General features: G+C 39.7%; 1 protein-coding gene across 2 annotated transcripts; it reads right to left on the bottom strand.

The window, feature by feature from the left end:
* Positions 1-5304: 5304 nt before the first annotated feature.
* On the bottom strand, positions 5305-23571 carry LOC127160999 (guanylate-binding protein 1). 2 transcript variants are annotated; one of them, XM_051103650.1, is made up of 11 exons: positions 23510-23571; positions 22528-22603; positions 22009-22200; positions 21777-21904; positions 21174-21283; positions 9869-10059; positions 9359-9595; positions 9004-9284; positions 8567-8779; positions 8377-8479; positions 5305-6002 (listed from the first exon to the last, which is right to left on the bottom strand). In XM_051103650.1, exons 2-11 carry the CDS (start codon positions 22541-22543, stop codon positions 5581-5583), a joined length of 1893 nt encoding a protein of 630 aa, XP_050959607.1. In that variant the 5' UTR covers positions 22544-22603; positions 23510-23571; the 3' UTR covers positions 5305-5580. The 2 variants fall into 2 exon arrangements, with proteins under 2 accessions (XP_050959607.1, XP_050959606.1); XM_051103649.1 differs by lacking the exon at positions 23510-23571 and having other exon boundaries at positions 22009-22203; positions 22528-22604.
* Positions 23572-23963: the final 392 nt, after the last annotated feature.

Genomic DNA, 23963 nt, shown 5'->3' with positions numbered 1-23963 from the left:
CAGGTCAAGCCACTTTTGAACCAGAAACAGCGGCAGAATCACCTGACCTGGGCTACAGAGAAGCAGCACTGGACTGTTGCTTTTCGGATGAAAGCAAATTTTGCATGTCATTCGGAAATCAAGGTGCCAGAGTCTGGAGGAAGACTGGGGAGAGGGAAATGCCAAAATGCCTGAAGTCCAGTGTCAAGTACCCACAGTCAGTGATGGTCTGGGGTGCCATGTCAGCTGCTTTTGTTGGTCCACTGTGTTTTCTCAAGGGCAGGGTCAATGCAGCTAGCTATCAGGAGATTTTGGAGCACTTCATGCTTCCATCTGCTGAAAAGCTTTATGGAGATGAAGATTTCATTTTTCAGCACGACCTGGCACCTGCTCACAGTGCCAAAACCACTGGTAAATGGTTTACTGACCATGGTATTACTGTGCTCAATTGGCCTGCCAACTCTCCTGACTTGAACCCCATAGAGGATCTGTGGGATATTGTGAAGAGAAAGTTGAGAGACGCAAGACCCAACACTCTGGATGAGCTTAAGGCCGCTATCGAAGCATCCTGGGCCTCCATAACACCTCAGCAGTGCCACAGGCTGATTGCCTCCATGCCACGCCGCATTGAAGCAGTCATTTCTGCAAAAGGATTCCCGACCAAGTATTGAGTGCATAACTGAACATAATTATTTGAAGGTTGACTTTTTTGTATTAAAAACACTTATCTTTTATTGGTTGGATGAAATATGCTATTTTTTTTGAGATAGGAATTTTGGGTTTTCATGAGCTGTATGCCAAAATCATCAATAATAAAACAATAAAAAGGCTTGAACTACTTCAGTTGTGTGTAATGAATCTAAAATATATGAAAGTCTAACGTTTATCAGTACATTACAGAAAATAACGAACTTTATCACAATATGCTAATTTTTTGAAAAGGACCTGTATTTATGCGGAAGTCTTAGGTTTTTATTTAGGGAACAAACATCCTTTTTCTTTTAAGTTTTACAATATGGTTTCATTAATCTTCCCCTCGCTGGTCAAATGCTGGGGTTATGTGATGTTTGCTTCAGTGAGGTGGGTTAAAGGGTGTGTTTTACAGTAGTGCTGGTCTGACAGTGGAAACGCAGGATGGTCACCGTAGCAATCAGTGGACAGGTGTGATGGTGTAGCATGAGTGTATCTGTTCGCTGCAATAATTTATTGTTGGCACGAACATATTCAGTCAGTCTGCTCTAGTTTTATTCATTTCTTTGATTTGTTTTTTTTGTTTTGTTTTTTTGTATAGCACAAGTTTTTCTTCCTGCACTGTGACATTTTTTTTCCACTTTTGTACAATAAATGGTGCCCCTAATTAATTAATTACATCTTCTGGGGCAAACTGTTTTTGTTATTATTTTTATTATTATTATTATTATTATTATTTTTTTTTTTAATATTGAGTTTTAATGCCACCTTGAAAGTTTTTGAGATATCCTAAGTAAGTGAAGAGTTGGCAATATTGAGAACGGTTTCTCAAATTACCTGCAGCACCTTTTGCAGTTGCTTAGTGGATATAGGATGTAGCTGTTTGTTAGTTTTGACATTTTACATGTTTCAACGTTTTGATGTCTGTTGTTTTAAACTGGGGTTTAAAACAACAAGTTTTAAGCAACAAGGTTTAAGTTAACCCCATTAAACTGGGGTTAACTTATTTGTCTTTTTTCACCTTAGACCTGATGGCACTGAAAGAGGAGAGTGAAGTACTGAATGAAATGGAAGAGTAAGATCATGATTTCATAAATGGAGAAAAATCTTTTAGTTGTTCACAGTCTTTAGGACAAAAAGGACTTAAAAGAGAGGAAGAAGTTATTTCACCTGTTAACAGTGTGAAAAGTGTTTCAATCAAACAAAAAGTATTAAAAGACACGTAAGTATTTACACAAGAGGGAAGCCTTATGCCTGCCAGCAATGTGGAAAGCATTACAGTCATAGACTAACTCTTAAAAGACATGTTAGAATTCACACTGGATAAAATCCCTACACATGCCCTCAGTGTGGACAGAGTTTCCATCAAAAACAACACTTTGAAGACCACATGAGAATTAACTCTGGAAAGCAACACTACACATGCCCTCAGTGCGGAAAGAGCTTTAATCATAAACGATGCTTTGCAGACCACATAAGAATTCTCACTGGAGAGAAGCCATACATATGCCAACAATGTGGAAGAAGTTTCAACCAAAAAGGAAACCTTAAAAGGCACATGAACCGTCACACTGGAGTGAAGAAGTTTATATGTGGTCATTGCGGAAAGAGTTTCAGAAATAAAGAAGCACTTAAATACCACATGAGGTTCCACATATGAGAGAACTGTATTTCTACATTATCAGTGTGACATCTCCCCATTTTTTCAAAGGAAGGGGAAAAAATCATTCATCATGGGATCATTGATCTTCCGATCAAATGAATATGCTTGCTCAATTTACATTTAAACATGAGTAAGTCTAGAGGAAACTACCATAGAGGGAAAAAAATATAATGAAGAAAACTTTTGTTTTCTCACCTGAGCTCTTTCTTCCAAAAAAATTGTCTTTCATGTTTGTCTTAAGCCCAAGCTATGCTTGCTGTAGGTACATTTGATTTCATAATGGAATCTTAAATGGTAAGCAAAATGGGTAATTTTTCATCAGTACGGTCCAGTAAAATATCACCACACCAGAGCAACTCATTCTCAGTGTAAGGAGCATTGTTATGCTGCACCAGCAATTTATATCACAACTCTCACAATGTATTCATATTTCAAAAACATTTGTAGCCATATGAAGAGAATAAACTGGTTTTGTAAGTGAAGCTTGTAATACTGTTTTTGAATTTGGTTTTTCATTATTTGTTGAGATCTTGATAGATTTAATGGTCTTTTATTTGCAGTTTATTTAAGTGTTACTTAACACTAAGTAGTGCAGATTACATAAAAAGTAGTTCCTTTTATCAAGCCATTCAAATGACGGGCCGCAGCTTGGTTTTCAACCAGACCCCGAGACAATGCAGGCACCTTTTTTTTTCATTTCTAGATAAATTGGGCAGCACTTCAAAACAATGAAGTGGTTCACACCACAAGCGCTCATGGTTGTTAATTGTAATGATCTATTTGCATTACATCCTCTATTACAGTGGCTCTCAACTCCAGTCCTCGGGGCCCACTGCTCTGCACATTTTGTATGTTTCTGAATCAGACACACTCTGTTCAGTTCATGGATCTTTCTCCTAATGCACTGTTGAAATGACTGAAGACTGAAGTTGAGAACCACTGCTCTACTATTTTCATTTACAGCCAAACACGCTTCATAGAAGCTCTTTCCGTGTGCGTTACCTCTATAAAGACACTAAGCGCCATTAACAGCAAAAAAACAACGCAGAAAACAAGAACACTGCAAATATACCTGATTGTTGTCACACCCAGTGGACTGTTTTGTGTTTTTTTTTTCCATGTATGCCCTTATTTGGTCTTTCCTGTTCCGTCTTTAATTATTACGTCACTGTTTAATCGATTATACCTGTCTTCGTCTGATTAGTCTGTGTATTTAAGTTTGGTTGTGTTCACCGTTTGGTTGTCGGTTCTTGTAAGTCATTCTATGTCATTTTGAAGTGTTTGTTTCATGTTCAATGTCAGTATTGTCTCCTAGTCTTTTGCGTGCATTTGGATTCCCTGCTGTTCCTGTTCCTTTTGTGGATTGTCTAATAAATGTTCATGTTCTGGACCTCCTCGTCATGCTCCTCATTCCCCGCACACCACGACATGACAATTGCTCAAACCAGGTTTGTGATAAAACACTGTTGGAATTTTTTTCCAACTATATTTAGCAGTAATTAAAAAAAAAAAAAAAAAAAAACGCTTTAAAATAAACATAATTGGGAAAATTATTTGCTGATGGCAAGGAAACACAGCCAACTTTAAACAGGGTTCCCACAGGTCCTTGAAATCCTTGAAAGAATCTTAAAAAAACAATTTCAGTGCCCTGGAAAGTTTTTGAAAATTAACAAACATAGATACAGGTCATTGAAAGTGCTTGAATTGATTTTGTGCAAGAAGTTTTCTGGAAAAAAAATACATGTTATTCCCTCCGGTCCACTAATGTATTATTTCACCAACACATCATGCCTTATGCATACTAGCTTGCTTGATTTTTCTGTAGTTAGGGTGACCATACATCCTCTTTTCCCAGGACATGTCCTCATTTTGGATGTTTTCTTGATTCTGCTCCCGTTGAATTTCGGGCCATTACCGAATGCTCACATAATTATTCTAATACTGAATATAATTTTTTGTGCATCAGGGAACTGATATCGTATACACAGTATTTAAATCTCTTTTGAATGAGCAGCTATTCACTTTCATTTTCAATTTCGTGATCACATGCATTCTATATAAGGGGACACATCTTCTATATAAAGGGACACATCACAAGATTAGAAATGAGCCCATTATCTGCTGAGCAGCAAATCCTCCAGCATGATTTGTCAGTCATCTCTCCTTACTCTTGTCTTGACCCATGATTGTTTAAATCTGATTCCTACAGTTTGTGTTGGATGCAGGGCTGCCAAATTTTGCACAGAATTTGGGTGATTTTGGTTTTGATTTTGTGAAGGGTTGATTTTCTCCCGTGGGTTAAATGTTTGAAATATTGAATAAATTACATTTGACTGAAATGCTTGTATTGAAACATTCTGCATTTTACCTGTGTTAAAACTGTGCAAGATATTAAGTTTTGAGATGGCCACTGGTAGGAAGTGTGTTTATGATCAAGGTTGACTGTAAAATACATTTGAAATACGTACTGTGAAATAATTTGAGTTTTGATATGGGATATGGTCATTGCGCTACTTTGGGGACTTCTTAATTATAATAAGGATAGGATAGGATTACAAAGAATAGCTTGCCAGAATTCCAAAGGACCAAGACTTGGCCTGGTGCAGACCTGAACGTTCTTCAGTGTTATGCAAAACAGAAATGGAATATTATCTCTTTCAAATTGCCAAAAAAAGAAGCTTTTTTTGCATAGTTGTGTTTAACACATGGAAACTGTAACATGATGTAACCTTGCTCTTACTTGAAATGTGTCCCCATATTAGGTCCTTGAATTTGAGGGTACTGGACCTGGAAAGTCCTTGAAAAGGTCCTTGAATTTGAAGTTAACCAAAGTGTGGGAACCCTGTTTGAAATTACTAGATAATGTTGTTTTTGCTCATTATGAGAACATTTTACTGAAGAAAAACAGTTCCTAGCAAGCATAGCCAAGACGAATGAACAACTTCAAAAAAGATGAACATGTAAGTAAGGGATAATGTACAGTCATTGCAGTCATATATGGCTTCTCACTAAATAATTATGTGAACATGAAATTTTGGAGTTTAAACAGTTTATTCTGTGGTGTGATACAAGAATCATTGAATAAAGAAATGTGTTATCAGATTTACCAGCTGTTATTAGGTGATCACAAACTGAACCATGCAACTGACCAGTCAGAATTATGTATTACAGAAAGTCATGTAATAAGTGGACAATAACATGTAAAATTTAAAACAAGTTACATCTTGAGAATTATTATAAAAATTGTATTATTTTTTTTTTTTCCTTGTTCCTCGACCTTTGTTCTCTGGTTTACAAGCCATCTCCTGCATACGCATAGCGTACATTTCATCCATGTATCTCCTGTTTTCCATCATCACTGCCATCTGATTAGCTCTGAAAACCTCAGCTGCAGCACTTTGTCGCCTGAAGTCATCCATCTCCTGTCTCATTCTGTCAGATTTCTCCTGAAAGCTATGCTCCAGCAGAGCAGCCTGCTCCCTCAGTTTACGTTCCATGGCATGCTCAGCCTCCTTTCTCTGAAGCCTCATGTCTTCCTCCATCTTCTTCATCTGTCTCATCCTCTCTTCATTACTTTGTCTCTCAGCTTCAAATTTCTGTTCTAGTTGTCGTTGCTTCTCTTCTTTAAATTTGATTTCCTGCTTCAGGAGGGCTGCTTTCTCTTTTTCCTCTGCTCATTTATGGACAAAAAAGAGAAGGAAAAAAAAACAGATGCTTCAAAGACAGAGAAAAGACACAAACCATCATATTTAAGGGTTATATTTTCCTATAAAAGTGGTCACACACTGAAGCTCCATGCAAAGTTTAAGGCGGCAGTACAGTCAATTCACTTCAAGGATAAAGAAATTGGTACTGATGATTTCAAATGTGAAATCTATGAATCGCAAATGATCTTGGACCTCATTTATCAATCTAACGTAGAAACGAGCACAGATCTGTGTGCACAAATCAACTTACAACAGAGTTCACGTGTGATTCATGAAACATTCGTATGCCACCAATGCCGTCATACGAATGATCGTACATTGATAAATATGGTGACTGAAAACAATCGTCATTTAAATATCATGCCCCTAAAAACACTCCGATTTAGAAGCCTTGCCCCTAGAGTTTTACGACACAGAGAAACAAAACCTGGCCAAAAAGAGGAAGCAAACTCATGAAAGAGAAATTGATCTTACTCTAAAAACAACCTTTAACCGTATATATTTGCAAACGATAGCATTAATATATACAGTATGTATGTTAAATACCAATAAATATAACAAAACATTTATATACATTATAGCCTATTTAGTTCTTCCTAATCCACAACAAACCCTTTAAATTGAATGGTATTAAAGAACAAGAATGAAAAATTAGTAGCAATAAAATTTTATATTAAACTATAAAGTAAAACACAAATTATGCTAGTGAATGCAGAATACTAACATGAGCTAAAATAAATGAGTAAAGCGAAACTTAATGGAATTGGGCTCACAAGCCTCTCTCATCGATATCCAAATGTTTCCATTTTTTGCCATGTAACATTCAGTTACTAAACTATTATCCATGATGTAAACAATTCTTTGTACTTCACTTGTGTTCCAGTTATCCACCTAAATTATCCTTCACATGTTCAAATGTTTATTTTGGCACTGCACGCTGATTTTACAGCGGACCTTTTAAATTGAACAGTGTAACTTTTATGTTTGGTTAACTGCGTTTTAGCTTGATTAATGGCTGAAATGTGAAGTTAGCAACACTGAAATTTGAGTGTGTGCGCAAGAGGCACCTGCACGATCAGTTCCATTTAATAAAGTAAAGATATAACAATTAAAATCCATTAAGAGTGTCACAAAAACAAAAATGGCCTATACTTGTCGCAGTGTTTCTTTTTTTTCTTAATCTGTTAATTATTTAAGAGAAATATATTTCATGTAGGCTATCCCTATTTATATTATTCCTTTTAATTTCAGTTTTTCTCCATTCACTGAAGTGCAGCAGGTGGGTGCTGCGATGATGTGTGAATTCCTTAATGGTCTGTTTATGCTGCTATTTGCACATATAAATCTAACACTCCGAAAGAATAAAAAAGCTTTTTTTTGTCGGCCAGGAAATTAATATAAATTAACAAAATGCTATCATTATACAATTCCCCGAAATTCTCTATGCTGCACATAAATTCAGGCTAACTCAAAAACGTGCGTACACGAGCTCAGATCTGACGTGAGATTTGATCGTAGCCACCGCTCGTCTATATTGATAAATTCCAAGTTTTGCACCCAATTTTCTGTCGTACGTTCGTTTCATAAATGAGGCCCCTTGAGCTTGCGCGCAACAGAATGGTTTTTGTTTTCTGCCTTGTAATAACTCTTAATTCACCTCATTAACATATAAAAGATCGCCAGTCATTATCCAAATCCTTTAGTTTAAATCAGCGAGCTGCAAGAACAGCTTACATTTCCAAAAACCTGCAGTACTCTGACGAAAAACTATGTATGTCTGCTCAGACCCTGATTAGACCCTCACACCCTCAAATCTGTGTGTATGCACACTTTATAAATGAGGCCCATTGTGCAGTGCTTCTCATCTGGAGTGTAACCCCTGGCAGATTTTGTATGGTAATATCTTAACTGGGACATATGTGGCTTTCCGTCCACTCGCCACCAGATGTCGCTCTGCCATTACGTTGACTTTCACACTACACAAACTGTTGCATGTCACCCTGGACTACATTTCCCATCATTCATTGCTCTGATTACACACACAGCTGTAGCCAATCACACACACTATTTAACACCCACCCAGATCCTTCTCAGATTGCTGAGTATTTTTTAAGTTGTATTTTTGCATTTTTCTTTTTACATTTTTTTTTTCCACTTTTACCCACTCCTACAGGTTTACACAAATCTTCACTTGTTTTGGATCCAGAAGTGCTGTGCTATTTTAGTAGAGTATTGGTCTTGATCACACTGATATTTCTTTGCAATGATAATGGCTCAAGTAGTATGTAATTAAACTCCAAACAGGGAAATTGGGATATTATGACCTAAAATTCCTACCCTTAATCTTTTTCTCATTCTCAGTCAGTTGCATGTCAGCCTGCAGAATGGCTTTAGAATCAACAGACTTCTGCTTCAGGAACTTCTCTAGGACCTCTTCAGCCTATTGTCATGCACACACATATAATAATTATGACAATGTTGAAGAAAGTGGTAATGTTCCTGGGATGTTCTCTAATATGAACAATACCATGAATTCTTTATTGGCCTGGCTGTTATATTTCTTCTTAACGTCCTCCAGATCCTTGCAAAAGAGATCATAGCCACCAGGTCTTGCATAGAAGCCCTGCTTGAGTTTTTCCATCATTGGCGCAGAGAGGGATGACAAGAGATCCTCAGATCGTCTCTTTGAAGCTTGCTTATTTTGGCACTGGTATCCATCAAAGACTTTACTAATATTTTCCTAAAAAAATAACATGTAACATTTCAATAGCAATTCTGTATTTTATAATGAATCAGATAACAGTCTGATCATCTTTTCAATTTATTGTTCGCCAGGAAAGGGCAACAAACGGAATACACTAAGTTCCTTTTATTTAAAGTATGTGCCTTGAGAACTGACAAAATTTTCAGATGGTTGCTCAGTCATTGGTTTACCAACATCTTCATTAAACTGATATTGCATACCTCTAGAGATTTCAGGTTCTTCCCTTCAGTGTCCCTGAACGAACGCTTCATGAAGGTTTGTGTCGCCATGCATTTGACATGTTGATGTTTTGAAGTCAAATCCTTCCGTTCCAAAGGGAAGGAATTCTTCAGCTTCTCCATTTCACTCTGGTAAACCTCAAGGCCCTCCTTCACCGCAGCCTCATTTTCAATCTTTGCCATGGCAATCACAGCATTCTCCATACATGGAACAGCCCCACTGGAGATGGTGTCCACATACATTTTTGCCAGATGACCCAGAACTTCAGGGAAAGAAAGAAATCAAACACTGAAATAAAGCAGATGTATACTGTACACAATTTTTCTTTTGAATTACCTTTTCCAGTCACTGTGTATCCATCTTTCAGCCTCTTTATATTGTTGTCATGAAAGACAAACTTGCATAAATTATGTGTGGCCTTTAGAAACCTTATGTCAGCAGAATCCAAGCGCTCCAGGCAAGACATATTTTCTGGGGTGGTTGGAAAGGGGAAAGTGAAGCACTTCCTGGAAGGGAAGTAGTTTCGGATGCACTCTCTGAGAAGGTTGTACTCCATCACTTTTTTTGAAGTGCCTAGAAAAGATAAGCACATCCTCTAGCTGCTCTTGGTTCTAGTGAAGAGCATGTCTGTTTAATGAATGTAACTGGTTGAGCTACTAATACTATTGTGACTGGGCATAAAATACTGAGACTACTAGCATAGTAATGTTTTGAAACCATAAATATTACTTTAATACATTTTTCAAATTTAAAAATAGTAAAATGGAAGATCTGTTGACAAACCATCAAGTCTGAAAAACTAGTTACAAAAACTGAAAAAAAAAGTGATTGAGGGGTGTAAATTACCATCTTTCAGCTTCAGAGCAAACTCTAGATACTGATCCTCTGTTATATCTTTGCCATCAATCTTTAGCTCCAGTGTGAAGTCCCTCACAGCCCAGATGAAATTAGGGAAGAACTTCACAAAATCTCTTGAATTGTCAGCATCCTCATCTGATGATTTGACCTTGATGCACTCTGCTAGTTCAGTAACACATCTGACAGTTTGTTAAGGCATGAACACAAAGCGACAACTCATTATACATACAGTAGTCAAGTGTAAATGCATCTGGTTGTTAAAACCACTTTCATTGACATAAATGCCGTTAAATTTGCATATAGCACAGGAATTGAAGATTGGATTTATATCCTTTTGCAAAGAAACATTTATCTGGCCAAGTGTAAATGGAAACATTATAACAAATAGCTATCCGATCAGAGAAAACGCAAGAAATAAGTGACCAGATATAAATATTATTTAAATATTATACTGTGTAACTGAATTTGCATTTCTATTTGTATAATTCCAGTTTATAATATTGACACTTCAGTTATGGAATAAAATAATGGAATTCATTATTCAGAAAGCCTGTGGAATATATTAATTGGGTTGACAATATTGAGACTATCATCAGTTGTGAGTGCAACTGACCTCTTTATTTGTCTCATGCACAAAAGAAAAATAAACCTACAGATTATGTAACTGTAATCAAACAAGGGAGTCCTCACAGGTAGGAGTCTGTCCTAGTTGAGACCAGACAAGGGGAACAGGTGCAAGTGATGGCCGAGTGAATACAGGAGGGCTGCTGGGAAGTGCAGTTACTGACTAGGGCAGACGGAGTGCATACTCAACATACTTGGAGCCATGGAAGGTGGAGCCCTAGGCGAAGCCAAAGAGATGAAGATCCAGGGTGACACTGCTGGTCTGGAGGGCCAAGGTGGAACTATAAAAAAAACCCCGGACTTTCCCCTTGCAAGTCACGGATTGTTGATAGTGTTTCTCCCTTTGTTTAATGTTCTCTGGTTTCTTGTTCCTTGTGTTTCTGATTCCCTCGCCTGGCTCCCCGTTTTCGACTGTTCGCCGCCTGCCTTCGGATTATCGCTTGTTAAAGGACTATTCTCTCTCGTCTCGCCTCTGATACTCCTGTTACCGTTGATTTGACCCTGCCTGTACGACCATGTATCTGTCTCGTCCCAATAATAAAGGCTCACAAATGGATCCGCTCGCCTCTCGTCCTTTATTCTCTGTAACAAGTATTAGGCTGAATATTAAACATAATTTATATTATTAAACATAAATATTAAATGAAGAAATGCAGGAAGACCGCTGGACACAAACTGTACACCAGATACGTTGTTTTTATTCAAAACAAAGCGTAAATATACGTAGAAAACGTATCCGTGTGGTGTGGCTAACACAGAATGGCGTACGCAGTTTGCGTCCAGTGGATAGTCTCCAAAATGGCGCTATGCTGACACGGGGGAGACGAATTGTTGAATAAAATCATAATAAAAAAATTATAAAATTCAGATTGAATCACTTATGGCAGATGGACTTTTTTGATGATGTCTTTCATACTTTTCTGGGTCTTGACAGTGGTATTTACTTGGCAGTCAATGGGACAGTCACAAACCTCCCGGTTTTCATCTGAAATATCTTAAATTGTGTTCCGAAGATGAACAAAGCTTTTATGGTTTTGGAACGACATGGGGGTAAGTGAAAATTTTAATTTTGGGGTGGAGTAACCCTTTAAATGGCAGCCCAAAATGTAAAAAGACTACTCATTTATTTTAGTGGCATTTTTCAGTGTCATTGGTGTTTAATTTACAGTTAAATCACCAGCTCCGATAGTCTGATCTGTGCTGTGGTGCTCCGCAAATAATTTTTATTAGCTTAAGTTTTGAAAATGAGTAACGGGGATGGCAATAAAGAGAATTCAAATGGTGCACATCAGCTGATCAAGAAAATGTCCTTCTATTTAGCAATAATACAGATAACCTATATATTGAAAGATAAACATTCTTATTTTGAAAAATAAAATACACAGATCAGTCTCTACAGCTCTGCTTCAAATCCAACGCTGTTACTGTTTCAATTTTGAACAGTAAGATTTGGAATGTTTTTTTTTTTTTTTAAAGAAGCCTCTTCCACTCACCAAGCCTGCATTTATTTAATCCAAAGTACAGCAAAAAACTGTACAATTTTGAAATATTTTTACTATTTAAAATAACTGGTTTCTATTTGAATATATTTAAAAATTTCATTTATTCCTGTTTTTTTTAAAGCTGATGTTTTTATCATAATTTCTCCAGTCTCATTATCCTTCGGAAATCATTCTAATATTCTTATTTGCTGCTCAGAAACATTTATCATTATTATTATTATTATTATTTGAAAAATAATTGAAACAGCTGAGCAGATTTTTTTTCAGGTTTCTTTGATGAACAGAACGTAAAAAAAAAACAGCATATATATTATTACACTATATTACATATATATTGTTACATTAGCAATCACTAATATTGCCCATATTTCAAAATGTTGATTTCGATTTCACACACTTTAGTCAGGAATTATATTTTTTGAAAAGTCCAACTAATAAATGCGTTCAAGTTTATGTCACAACAGCACATTATCTAATCCCAATAAGAAACATTGGCCTGACGTACTACGCTAGCCCCAGCCACACGCGCGCTTTGTTTGTGAGGTTCAGCTTAGCATTAAAGCACGTCTTCTTCTGAGGTAAATACAAGGCTTATTCCTCTCAGTGTTTTCTTCCAAAAACGAAAAGTATCCGAGATGAACATGTTGCTGCTTTGTTTATGGTGATGCATTTACATGTCACACATCTCACGTGAATGTTTGTAATATCAATAGCGCCAACAGTGTGTGGGCGTAATCTAATTGGATATAATGAGCTCAGAGAGGAAAAACAGAACATCCCGTTGGTTTCATACAGGTCACTTTAACACTGAATATTTCTTTTCGAGACTTACTTCATTTAAAAGACATTTCAAGCTTTCTATAGTTCCCCTTCAGGAACTCGAGCTGCGTCTACAAAAGCTTTGGGGAAAGCCTTCAGCGTAAACACACTCTGAATCACATGTGTAATCAGTCCAATAGAGAAGCGAGGCGTCATAGGCGGGTTACGTCACGGACCAGGAAGCTTTAAAGCATGTGCGCTGGAACCGGCATTCAGCTTCATTCATTCAGCGAAGCGCTCAGTGTGTGTCTGTGTCGTGTCTGTTTTTCGGTACTAGTTCGTACCACTTTATTTTGAGACACAATGTCTAAAAAGTCCCTTAAGCAGAAGCACCTAGAAAAAGATAAAAGTAAGCCATGTTACAAGCCGTGTGTTCCTCCCTACTCGTGTTTTATTCTGAGCGGGGATACACACTCGGGGATGTGCGTGGTTTGGTTGGGAGTGGATCACGCAGAGTCGGCTCTCGAGGGGGCTGACTGCCCACACTGCGAGCGGCTTCCCCTGCGTGCTCTCCGCTCCCAGGAGGCTCTCTTCAAGGAGGGAGCCTTCACTAGCGTTTCTCGCAGGTCCGGTCTGGTGGCTGCACTCGTGGGGTTCGCAGTTGGATCTGCTGGAGGGAATGGAGATGGGTTATCCCTATTTCCTTCCTCACCTGGTAGATCCGGGGCTCGTTCTCAGGGATCGGAAACCCGCTCTGCGGCTACTTCCCCCCACAATCGCCCCAGTATGAGGAGTTGTTGGAGGTAGTTACTCGTGCGGTAGCCAAGTTAAACATCGACTGGCCTGCTGAGAAACAAGCTGAACCGCAGCAAAGCAAATTAGATGAACGCTTCCTGCGTAATAGGCCTCCTCCTTCACACCGGAGCCTGCCGTTCTTCCCCAATTTCCACACTGAGGTGTCGAGATCGTGGGGGAAACCATTCTCGGCCCGTCTCTTTGTCCCTGCCTCATACAGGGCAGTGCAAAAACAGAGAGTCTCTTCTCGTGCTCCTCCACAGCGGGACCGAGAACAGCGGCGCTCGAAGTCGGGGGCTTCTAAGCCGAGGCCTGTCCTAAGGATCGTGCTTCAGGCGAAGAAGTTCTCGACGAAGCGGTCCTGACGGTTGTGCAGAACCACCGAGGGCAGCCCCTGCTGGGGAGGGGCAGGGTGCACCGCATTCCATGGTGTCCGTCTCTCCTCAGTGCCCTCAGGAGACCATCATGCGCACCCTCCGGCGAGCCCATACCACAGTCTTTTCCGCCCGGCAACGTAGCGGAGCTCGCCACCCCTGAGGGGGTCTCTAGAACAGTTAGTTTGGTTAGTTCCTGCCGGTGTGCCGTTACAGGACACCGAGCTAGCGGTTCACATAAATCCAGAGGCCAGTCTCGAGAGACTGGTTCCCCTAGTAGATTATTTGGCAGCGTGGAAGCTACTGCCAAATGTATCTGCATGGGTCCTGCGCACTGTAGAGCGAGGTTATCGCATTCAATTCGGCGCTCTGCCGCCATCTTTCAACGGGGTCTTCCCCACTGTGGTGAGCCCCGAGCAGGGTCTGGTAATGGAACATGATGCAGGCACGTTTGTCACCTGCTCGGATCGAGTCGATCCTCACTGCAGTCATTAGAGTAAAAGAAGGACGGTCACTCACTGTAAAGCAGTTCCAGCGACTGCTGGGTCTGATGGCAGCTGCGTCCAACGTGATACCTTTTGGCCTGCTTGAGACATGAGACCCCTGCAGTGGTGGCTCAGGACCAAGGGGTTCTCCCTCGGGAAACCCGTTCCGCATGATCAAGGTCAAGTGGCGATGCCTACGTGCCTTAGACATGTGGAAGAAGCCTTGGTTCCTGTCTTAGGGCCCGGTGTTAGGAGCTCCTTGTCACCGCGTAACGCTAGCGATGGATGCATCTCTCACCGGTTGGGGTGCGGTTATGAGTGGCCACTCCACCCACGGTCGCCATCTCACTTGGCACATCAACTGCCTGGAGATGCTGGCCGTGTTTCAAGCATTGAAACACTTTCTCCTGGACCTAATAGGCCGCCATGTGTTGGTTCGCACCGACAACACAGCGGTGGTCTATTACATCAACCACCAGGGAGGTCTGCATTTGCACCCCTTGTACAAGCTGGCACACCAGATCCTTGTGCGGTCCCAAAACAAACTCCTCTCGCTGAGAGCAGTTCATGTTCCTGGGCATCTCAATATGGGAGCAGACATCCTGTCGAGACAGGGACCGAGGCCCGGGGAATGGATGCTTCACCCTGAGGTGGTAAAGCAGATTTGGAGAGTTTTTGGCCAGGCTCAGGTGGACCTCTTCGCGACTCAGGAGAATGCGCAATGTCCCCACTGGTTCTCTCTGACTCACCCAGCTCCACTGGGGCTGGATACCATGGTACAGATGTGGCCAAGGCTTCGTCTGTACGCTTTTCCCCCGAACGCTTTGCTCCCTGGAGTTCTGGAGAGGGTGCGTTGTGGAAGTTATGGGTGTGGCCTCTGAGGGGGCACACCTCGTAGCTTCCGGTCTCTCAACCGAGGTTGTTGAGACCATCCTCCAATCCAGAGCTCCCTCCACAAGGAAACTGTACGGCCTGAAGTGGACACTGCCAGCAGGACCCAGTTAACTGCCCAGTTTGTACAGTGCTGGAGTTTCTGCAGGATTGGTTCTCCGCAGGGTTAGCCCACTCCACCGTGAGGGTCTACATGGCGGCTATTTCGGCCTACCACGCCCCACTTGGTGGCCTGTCAGTGGGCAAGGATCCCCTTGTAGTACATTTCCTCTGCGGTGCGCTGAGGCTGAGGCCTTCAGTACGGCCTATTGAAGAGTCCTCTGATCATCATCTCTCGGTGAAGACTGTCCTTCTTTTGGCTTTAATGTCTCTAAAGAGAGTAGATCTTCAGGCCCTCTCTGTGGCCCCTTCCCATCTAGAGTTTGCCCCTGGCATGGCTAAAGCTTTCCTTTACCCCAAACCGGGGTATGTTCCGAAGTTCCAGGCCTTCTGTCCTCCTCCCTTTCGGGATCCGGACCAGCAAAAGCTTAATTTTATGTGTCCAGATTAAGCACTGGACACATACGTCCACAGAGCTGCCCTGTGCAGAAATTCCCTGCGAGCATTCGCTTCTTCCTTAAGCTGAATGCCGGTTCCAGCGCACGTGCTTTAAAGCTTCCTGGTCCGTGACATCACCCGCCTATGACGTCTCAATTCTCTATTGGACTGATTACACATTTGATTCAGAGCGTGTTTATGCTGAAGGCATTCCCCAAAGCATTTGGAGACGCAGCGTCTCGTTCCCTTCGGGGAACCAGGGTTACAGTCGTAACCTGAGATGATTTATTTCTCATGTCTATGTGTCATGTATTTGCTGAGTTTCAGTTCATTTTAGTGATGTATTTCAATAGGATATTCAAGTAGAGAGGACTGAAAGGGCACCCTGTGTATTTTCTCTATTTAAAAAAAAACAAAGTTTTGTTGATATGGTGAGCATACACAAATTAAAGAAGACCTTTTACAGATTCAGGTGATGTATTACTTTTATGTGTCCAATCAAAATTGACAGAGCAGTTTAAGGCCAAATAGTTATAATCAAAGCTGGCAACAGGAAATTACTTTGTTCATACTAACTTTAACATGCAATATTTGATCTGCACCAAACTTAACATGTCAATATTCAGTTATAGTTAGAGCGCCACCAGCTGGCAGCAGGAAGTTTGGCACAGATAAATTACTTTGACATTTTCCTCCTATATTTAACACTTTAAATGCATATTTCTCGCCATTCACTGTTTTTCTAAAGCCACTCTGTGGCAGTAAGCCGGGGTGCAAGGGTCCTTTCAATGCTGCTTGCAGCTTTGATTACAATTAGTTTTTCAGATCAGCTGCTACAGAGCAGTGGTTCTCAACTCCAGTCCTCGGGGCCCACTGCTCTGCACATTTTGCTCTGCACTTTAACCCAGCGGTTCTAAATCCTGGTCCTGGGGGCCCCCTGCTCTGCACATTTTGCATGTCTCCCTTTTTTAACGCACCTGATTAGATCATCAACTCCTTAGTTCAGTTCATGGATCTCTCTCCTAATGAGCTGATGATCTTAATCAGGTGTGTTAAATAAGGGAGACATGCAAAATGTGCAGAGCAGGTGGCCCCCAGGACCAGGATTGAGAACCACTGGGTTAAAGTCTGCACTTTAACTTCATCTTGATTGTTTCATTTTAAATCTATTCTAGTGACATATAGAGTCAAAATTATAAAAATTGTGTCAAGGTCCAAGTATATATGCACCTGACTGTATTTGATTGATGGTTGTTTTAGGTCTAAGAAACTGCATATATTGCTATAAACTTGGAATTTCAGTTTAGATGTCTTAGATTTGTCCAATAAAGTCTTAAGCATATTGAAAAGAGAAGCATCTTGTGTTTTTTGCTTATGTAGCGTCTGGACCAAACAGAAATACATTAATTGTTACATTTAATAAACAGTCTTTAAACCCAAAAAGGCCAGCTACATGCTGGAGCTCTGGAGACAACCCCCAAAGCAACTAACACCCCAAAAGGGCTCAGTTGCCAGGACGACTATCTGATAAGAGGTTTTATTGCTTCAAGGAATGCACATCTGCCCATGCTACATTTGCCATAGGAAAGACACAATGCCTATAGAGATAGACTCTATCCTATTCATTCACAGACAAACCTTTCTTTGACCTTCCTATCACACATAGCCCAGGTCATTGTGTACAGTATTACTGCATTGTATTTTAATTTTTGTCTGTTGTATTTGTATTTGTCTTTCTACTGTTTTATGCATGTGTTATGATAGATGACTAGTTGTATATACCACCTATGTCATGTTTGGTTTCTTTGAATTTGTATTTTGATGATCTAAAAGATAAATAGTAAATTAGATAAAGTAAATTAGATGTTGATACTAGGGATGCACCGATACCGATACTGGTATCGGTATCAGGCCCGATACTGAGCTCCTGTACTCGTACTCGTACTCGTTACAATGCCCCGATATAAACATCATGTGACAAGTGCATATTCAGGCAAAGAAACACCGACAACAAAACAGCAGACAGCAGAATGGAGTCATTAGAGTATACGGATGTCTACGAAGTATGTGTATGTAAGTAATATAATGTTAAACATTCAGTATTAAGCTTGTATAACTGGTGCGCGTTAGCTGATAGACAAAGCATGCAGATTGGATTGAGCGCATGGCGGCTAAGATGTGCGGGCTTGTCGAGTTAATATTCCGCCTTGACATCACTGGAAAGTTTGTAGTTTGGTGAGATATGTCAAAAACAATCTAAGTAAATCAATTCACAAGTTATTTAATGGTATAGAGAGAGAGAGGGAGCGAGAGAGAAAGCGTGAGACAGAGAGAGAGAGCGCGTGCTGTTGCCTGATCTTCATTGATGTTCGCATATTTAGCACACGCATCTTTTGGATTAAAACAAATTCGTAGATATAAATATATATATATATATATATATATATAAATATATATATATATATATATATATATAAATATATATATATATATATATATATATATATATATATATATAGGGGCATTCGCTATAAACATTGTTTTTTTTTTCAACCTTACGCATACACAAATATCTGGCGAAAGTGAAACTATAGCAGCCCGTGTGAAATGCGATGCGATGTTTTGCTTCACCAGTGATTCTCCATTATTTGAGTCGCTGTGGATTGTAGCCCAAATAGCAGCATATTTCAGATAAAAAAAACGTGACTTATATTTCTGAAAATATCAGAGTTAGGAGATTCATAATGAGTGGTTCGCGTGATTACAGTACTGAGCCGCTGCAATTGAGCAGTTTAATGCTATTAAATTGAAGATGATGTACCATAGAGCAAGAAAAACAAACTGAAAGTAACAAAACACATTTTAATTGGCATAATTAAGTGTAAAAATTAAAAAATAATTAAGGGATATATAGTCAACCCAAAAATTATTTAGACAGCAGATATACACCATCTTTTGACAATTTTTGATATATATGGGTGCAGCACACAGTTTATGATAATGGGTTCTAAATACATTTTGGTTTGACTGTATCTATTTGATAAATAAAGTTGACCAACTAACATTATACATATTCTTTTAGTTTCTGTACCCTATATTTTACAAATCCACCTGTAAATTTTAAAATATCGGTATCGGTACTCAGAATCGGCAAGTACCAAAAATAAAAGTATCGGTATCGGGCGAGTACTGAAAAAAGTGGTATCGGTGCATCCCTAGTTGATACCTATGCAACATATTAGTGTTTTAAGAAACCTTATTAGTTTTTGCATCAGCACCCAATCGAATTGCATATGTAAAATACCATGCTCACAGACAAAGAGTCGTAAACTTTCCCTCCAAAGGTGAAAGTTACCATTGGTTCATGGACTTCCTGGAGGCGCAGCCTCCATAGAGCTTAAAGGCATCGAACCCTCTTCTTCTCTTCCTCTTTACTCTCTTCACTTGTCTGCAACATCTTCCGATTGCTGCCCATGTGGAGGAATCCACGGGGAGCCTGAGCCGGCACAGGGCGTGCCCGGCGGGCCCGATAGGCCCAACATACAGAGCTGTGGCTCTCGACCACAAAGAGCCAGACAGTTCCACTCAACCCTGGAATTCATCTTCATGACTCGCCTCAGCCAGTCAGCGGTTCTTGGAGAACCTAAGAAGATGAGCTAGAACTCTTCAGGACTTCCCTAAGCGTGCGCCAGGCCTTGCGGCCTTGTCTTTCCATTCTCCAAAGATCACAGGACTTCAGCTGGGTCCCTCTCAGCTCTTGGTTCTTCTTCACTTTTCACATGGGAAGAAACTCCCAGTCACCAACGAGTCAGGACATCTTTGGAATTCATCACTCTTCAGACCCGGAAGAACGTGATTGCAATTCCAAAACCACCACTGCTCCAAACCATCAAGACTTTCAGAGACTGCATTTGGACACTTGTTCAACGACCAAGGCAATGCAAGTATCGTACACTTAACTAAACAAACACAGGTTTAGTATAAGCTGTAGACAGCACTGATGGTTTCACAGCAGGTGGTTAACTGACTCTTTTCATAGCTTCATTTCCTTGTCTCTCTCTAACTGCTTCTCACTGACCATTCCCCCATGTATGAGTGATTTCATGTTTGTTTGTTTAGATTAGTTATGTGTTAGTCCTTCGTTAATAAACTATTGTGCACAAATTACATGAGTTTTGATTCTGATTCTGCCTTGCAAATTAATGTCCCTTTACGATTCCGATTCAAGCTACTTGCTCTAATGCAATGGTACTTTAAGAAAGTTATTTTCTGTGGTCAAGAAAATATAATTTCTTAGAGTTGATATAAAGATTATACTGAATGTTCACTGAGCGAACAGATTAGTTGATGGAAAATTGATTCTGCTACAGTTACTACTGGCAGCTGATATAAGTAATTGTAATTAATCATAATTAATTGTCATTATTTATATACATTTCCCTTTGAGCTAAATCGCAACACTTACAAGTTAATATCTGCCAATCTTGTTACTGTGCTAATAAATAGTGTTTTCTGGCTGATTCAACTGATGATCTGTAGAACAGTGATTCTGTCCAAATTTCTGATAAATATCATAATTAATTCCTTTTGAGCTAAATTTAAAGTTTCCCTTACAGAATAGAGGAGGGGGTATCATCTGTCCCACACCTATAATGTTGTTTCAGTAACTATGCCACAGTGCTGTATGGATAATGTATAGAGAGGAGGAGGGGCACTACCATAAGTGGCAGGGAATAACATCTGCTCTGGAAAGCATACTATGCAGACAACTTGGTAGTTGTGAACTATGTGTATATTTGCCAGTGTTACTTCCTATGTTTTTACAACTGACGATTGTGTTTTGATGAACACTGAAACATTTTGTTCTTTCCTTTTATGTAGTCCAGTGATTTTTAATAAAAAGTTTTGGAACAGTCTGTATATGTATTGTGATGAGTCGGCACCCAGACGGCTGCGGGCCAGGATGCCGGGCCGATTTACCCGCCTCAGGAAGTGCCGTGATGAAAGGTGGATTAAGCCGCTGAAGGAAGCCCCTACCCCTTGTGCCGCGGACCCCGGCGGGGAGCGAGTGCAGCCGCCGGACTCCGCCCCTTACCTGGACCCTTCCCTTCTGAACACTGCACCTCCTTCACGGAACCCCTGCACATCGAGGACACCAGATCCCCTATTTATTTTGGACACTTTTATTTCCCCTTTTGGACACTTTTGTTTATATTGTTTAATAAAAGCCTCTCCGAGGCCTGACGTCATGCCCACTGTGTCTGTCGCTTTGCTCCTCCCGTGACAGTATATACCAAACATTCTGTATAAATGGTCAGAAGGATACTGCAGCTCCTCTACAGCCTTGCTGTCAATCGTCCCTCGACTGTTGTAGACCAGAGTGCTACTGAGTAACACAGCCAGACAGAAGATGTTGGTGTCATGCCTTTGGTCTCCCTGTGATAAAGACAATTATGGACAGGGGTCTAAGTTTTTTTTTTTTTTCAATGTTCAATTATCAGCATCACTTTATAAGTTTTTCTATTTGGAAAATAAGTGGCTTTTATTCAGAAGCTCCCATTCTTCATCTTCATTTGTTTACCCTCACAAAACACTTGTTGCTGTGGTTTAGCCATCCATCCACACAATGAGTGAGAATTTTAGGTTCTTTTTGCTCCTGTCACGATTAGATGCAATTGGCATTGTCGGTGCCACCGTCGACGCCCCAGGAGTTTAAATTCTTGATTTCAATTTTAGGTGCTCTAATATAGAAGCACCTTATTTTTGTCTTTCAGCTTTGAAACACTGCACTGTGGAAAACTCGTAACACTGCAGTTTTTTATGTGAATATTGTTACCTCTACTTTGAAAGTTAAAGTATTCTTGGACCCATGAAACTGCTTGTGACATCTGATACTAGTAGTGTTTTTGTAGTTTATTAGTTACATAACCTTGTCCATGTCTCCAAGTCCCTCTGTGTCCAGCAGCACTAGAGTGGTTCCTGATTTAGTGGGATGGGGCAAACACCACATCCAGATGCCTTTCGTCTTAGACTCAACTGTGCTGCCCAACGCAAACCCTGATAATGACAATGACTTTTAAGCATGTAATGTAATTTCTTTGAACTGCATGATGGTTCTATTAAGCTTGCTTTGAGCTATAAACGTTGTGTCTGAGTCTAACCTTTTTGTTTCCTTGCGAGGCAGTTCATCAGGTAGGACTTCCCGGTGCGGTATAACCCCACCACGGCCACCACCACCACCGGTTGCTGGATCTGCTGCAAGATCTGCAGCGCTGACTGCTGCACACGCAACTTCCCATCTGACTCCGTGTCAATGAAGCACACTGGTCTATTCATGACCACTGGAGATGGATCTGCTGAACAGATGTGCACCTTTTAAACCCTTTAACTAATGATCCGTTAAGCATTATGTTTGTTTATGATTTATTCATGAAAGTTATTATAAAGTGTTACACTCCCTCACTAAATAAAAAAAATGAGAAAAACAGTGATTTCACACCATGTGACAATATCAAAATGAGCAGCTTTACACTTGATCCTCTGTTTATACATTACATGAAAATGTTTAAATAAAATCATCAAAGTGAGTTCTGCCCAACATTAAAGAAGTACAAAGTGACAAAAGACACATCATAAGATGACAGTCCATCAAAACAAATACAGTAAGATTAAACTCTTACCTTTTTTTTTGTACATCTGTCGTTTTTGTCCTCTGAGCTGTCGTGTTGAACAGCAGCTCTGAAATTTCTTTCACCTCTGGCAGAACGAGATGCAAGAATGAGAAGAATGACAGTTATCTAAACTCTCATCTGTGCTGTTATTCAGTCAGTTAAAATAAAAGGTGCATTCTCTAGAAACACTGCTGAACTTGAAATTAAAACTTCCTTTACAAATTTGTGAATATATGCTTTGAATGTCTAAAATGTTATTAAATGTCAGTCCAAGATATTTATGATGTTGTCCAAGATATTTATGATATTTCGAATTGACGCCGTTTCCAATAACCAATGTTAAATGTAAATCGCAACTTTTCATTTTCAGTCAGTCTTAGTACACAATGTAACTAGAGAAGAGTCAAGTTTTAAATATCGTCATTATATATGATCATTTTGAGTGAGATGCTTACGGTCTAATCAGATTCAATGATCTAAGCTATGCTAAAAGTGCTACTGCCAGACCCAGAGATCGGCTGAATGGATTTGAAAACCGTAAAACTCTTTAAACTGTTTAACTCTAGGGGAGTTGGACAATGAGCCTATTTTCAAATAAAGTGGAGTGTACCTTTAAAGAATGATCAAGTGACTTTTACATATGCCAAGTGACCTGTAAATGTGAAAAAACCATTGCAGTTTCCATTGCAGTTTTGCAATATATTCCTTTTTCAAATTGCCTGAAAAACCACCTCATGTGAGTGTAAAACTTTGCGATATACAAGAGTTTTCCATTTAACTTTTTTCCATTAAACTTTAGATTCTTAATTGGTGGAGATTCAAATTTAGATAACTTCACTGCCAGTCCATCCACTAAAGAAATAAATTAAAAAAAAATAATAATTAATTTGCCACTGAAAGTTAAAGATTATTTTCTTATAATTAAATATTTCTAGTAATTGTCATTAGTTATCAGTTACAGGTTCAAATAAAATGCTAAAAAAGTACTTGCCAGATCTCCGGCTGTTGATGATCCACTCTATGTTTCCCACTTCACCACCTACATGAAAATAACTGAGGACGGAAGAGAAAAGCTTTTAATCAGAACATTTCAGCAAAACTAGTGAAACTGGTTCTCAAGATGAAACAGGATTTACTGTGTAAGGAATGATGAAGAATGACAGTCAGTCATCTGTAGACACATTAACACACCCTTATCTGATTAGTCATTCAGTCATTTAGAATGAAAGTAAATTTAATATGCTGATGGATATGTATTGTTTCCTGGTAGATATGGTCCTGCAGACTTCAGCTCCAACCTGCTTGAACAAAATTGCCTGAATTATCATGTAACTCTGAACAGTTTGATTAGCTGGAAATGCATGGTTTACAGTACTGTATACTTCACACTACAGTATATTAAAGACAGAAGCAATGTTAGTGATATGCGTCATGGAGTCACCAGC

This window comes from Labeo rohita, unplaced genomic scaffold (assembly GCF_022985175.1).
Source record: "Labeo rohita strain BAU-BD-2019 unplaced genomic scaffold, IGBB_LRoh.1.0 scaffold_52, whole genome shotgun sequence".
NCBI lineage: Eukaryota > Metazoa > Chordata > Actinopteri > Cypriniformes > Cyprinidae > Labeo > Labeo rohita.
This window is presented reverse-complemented; position numbering and strand designations above follow the sequence as displayed.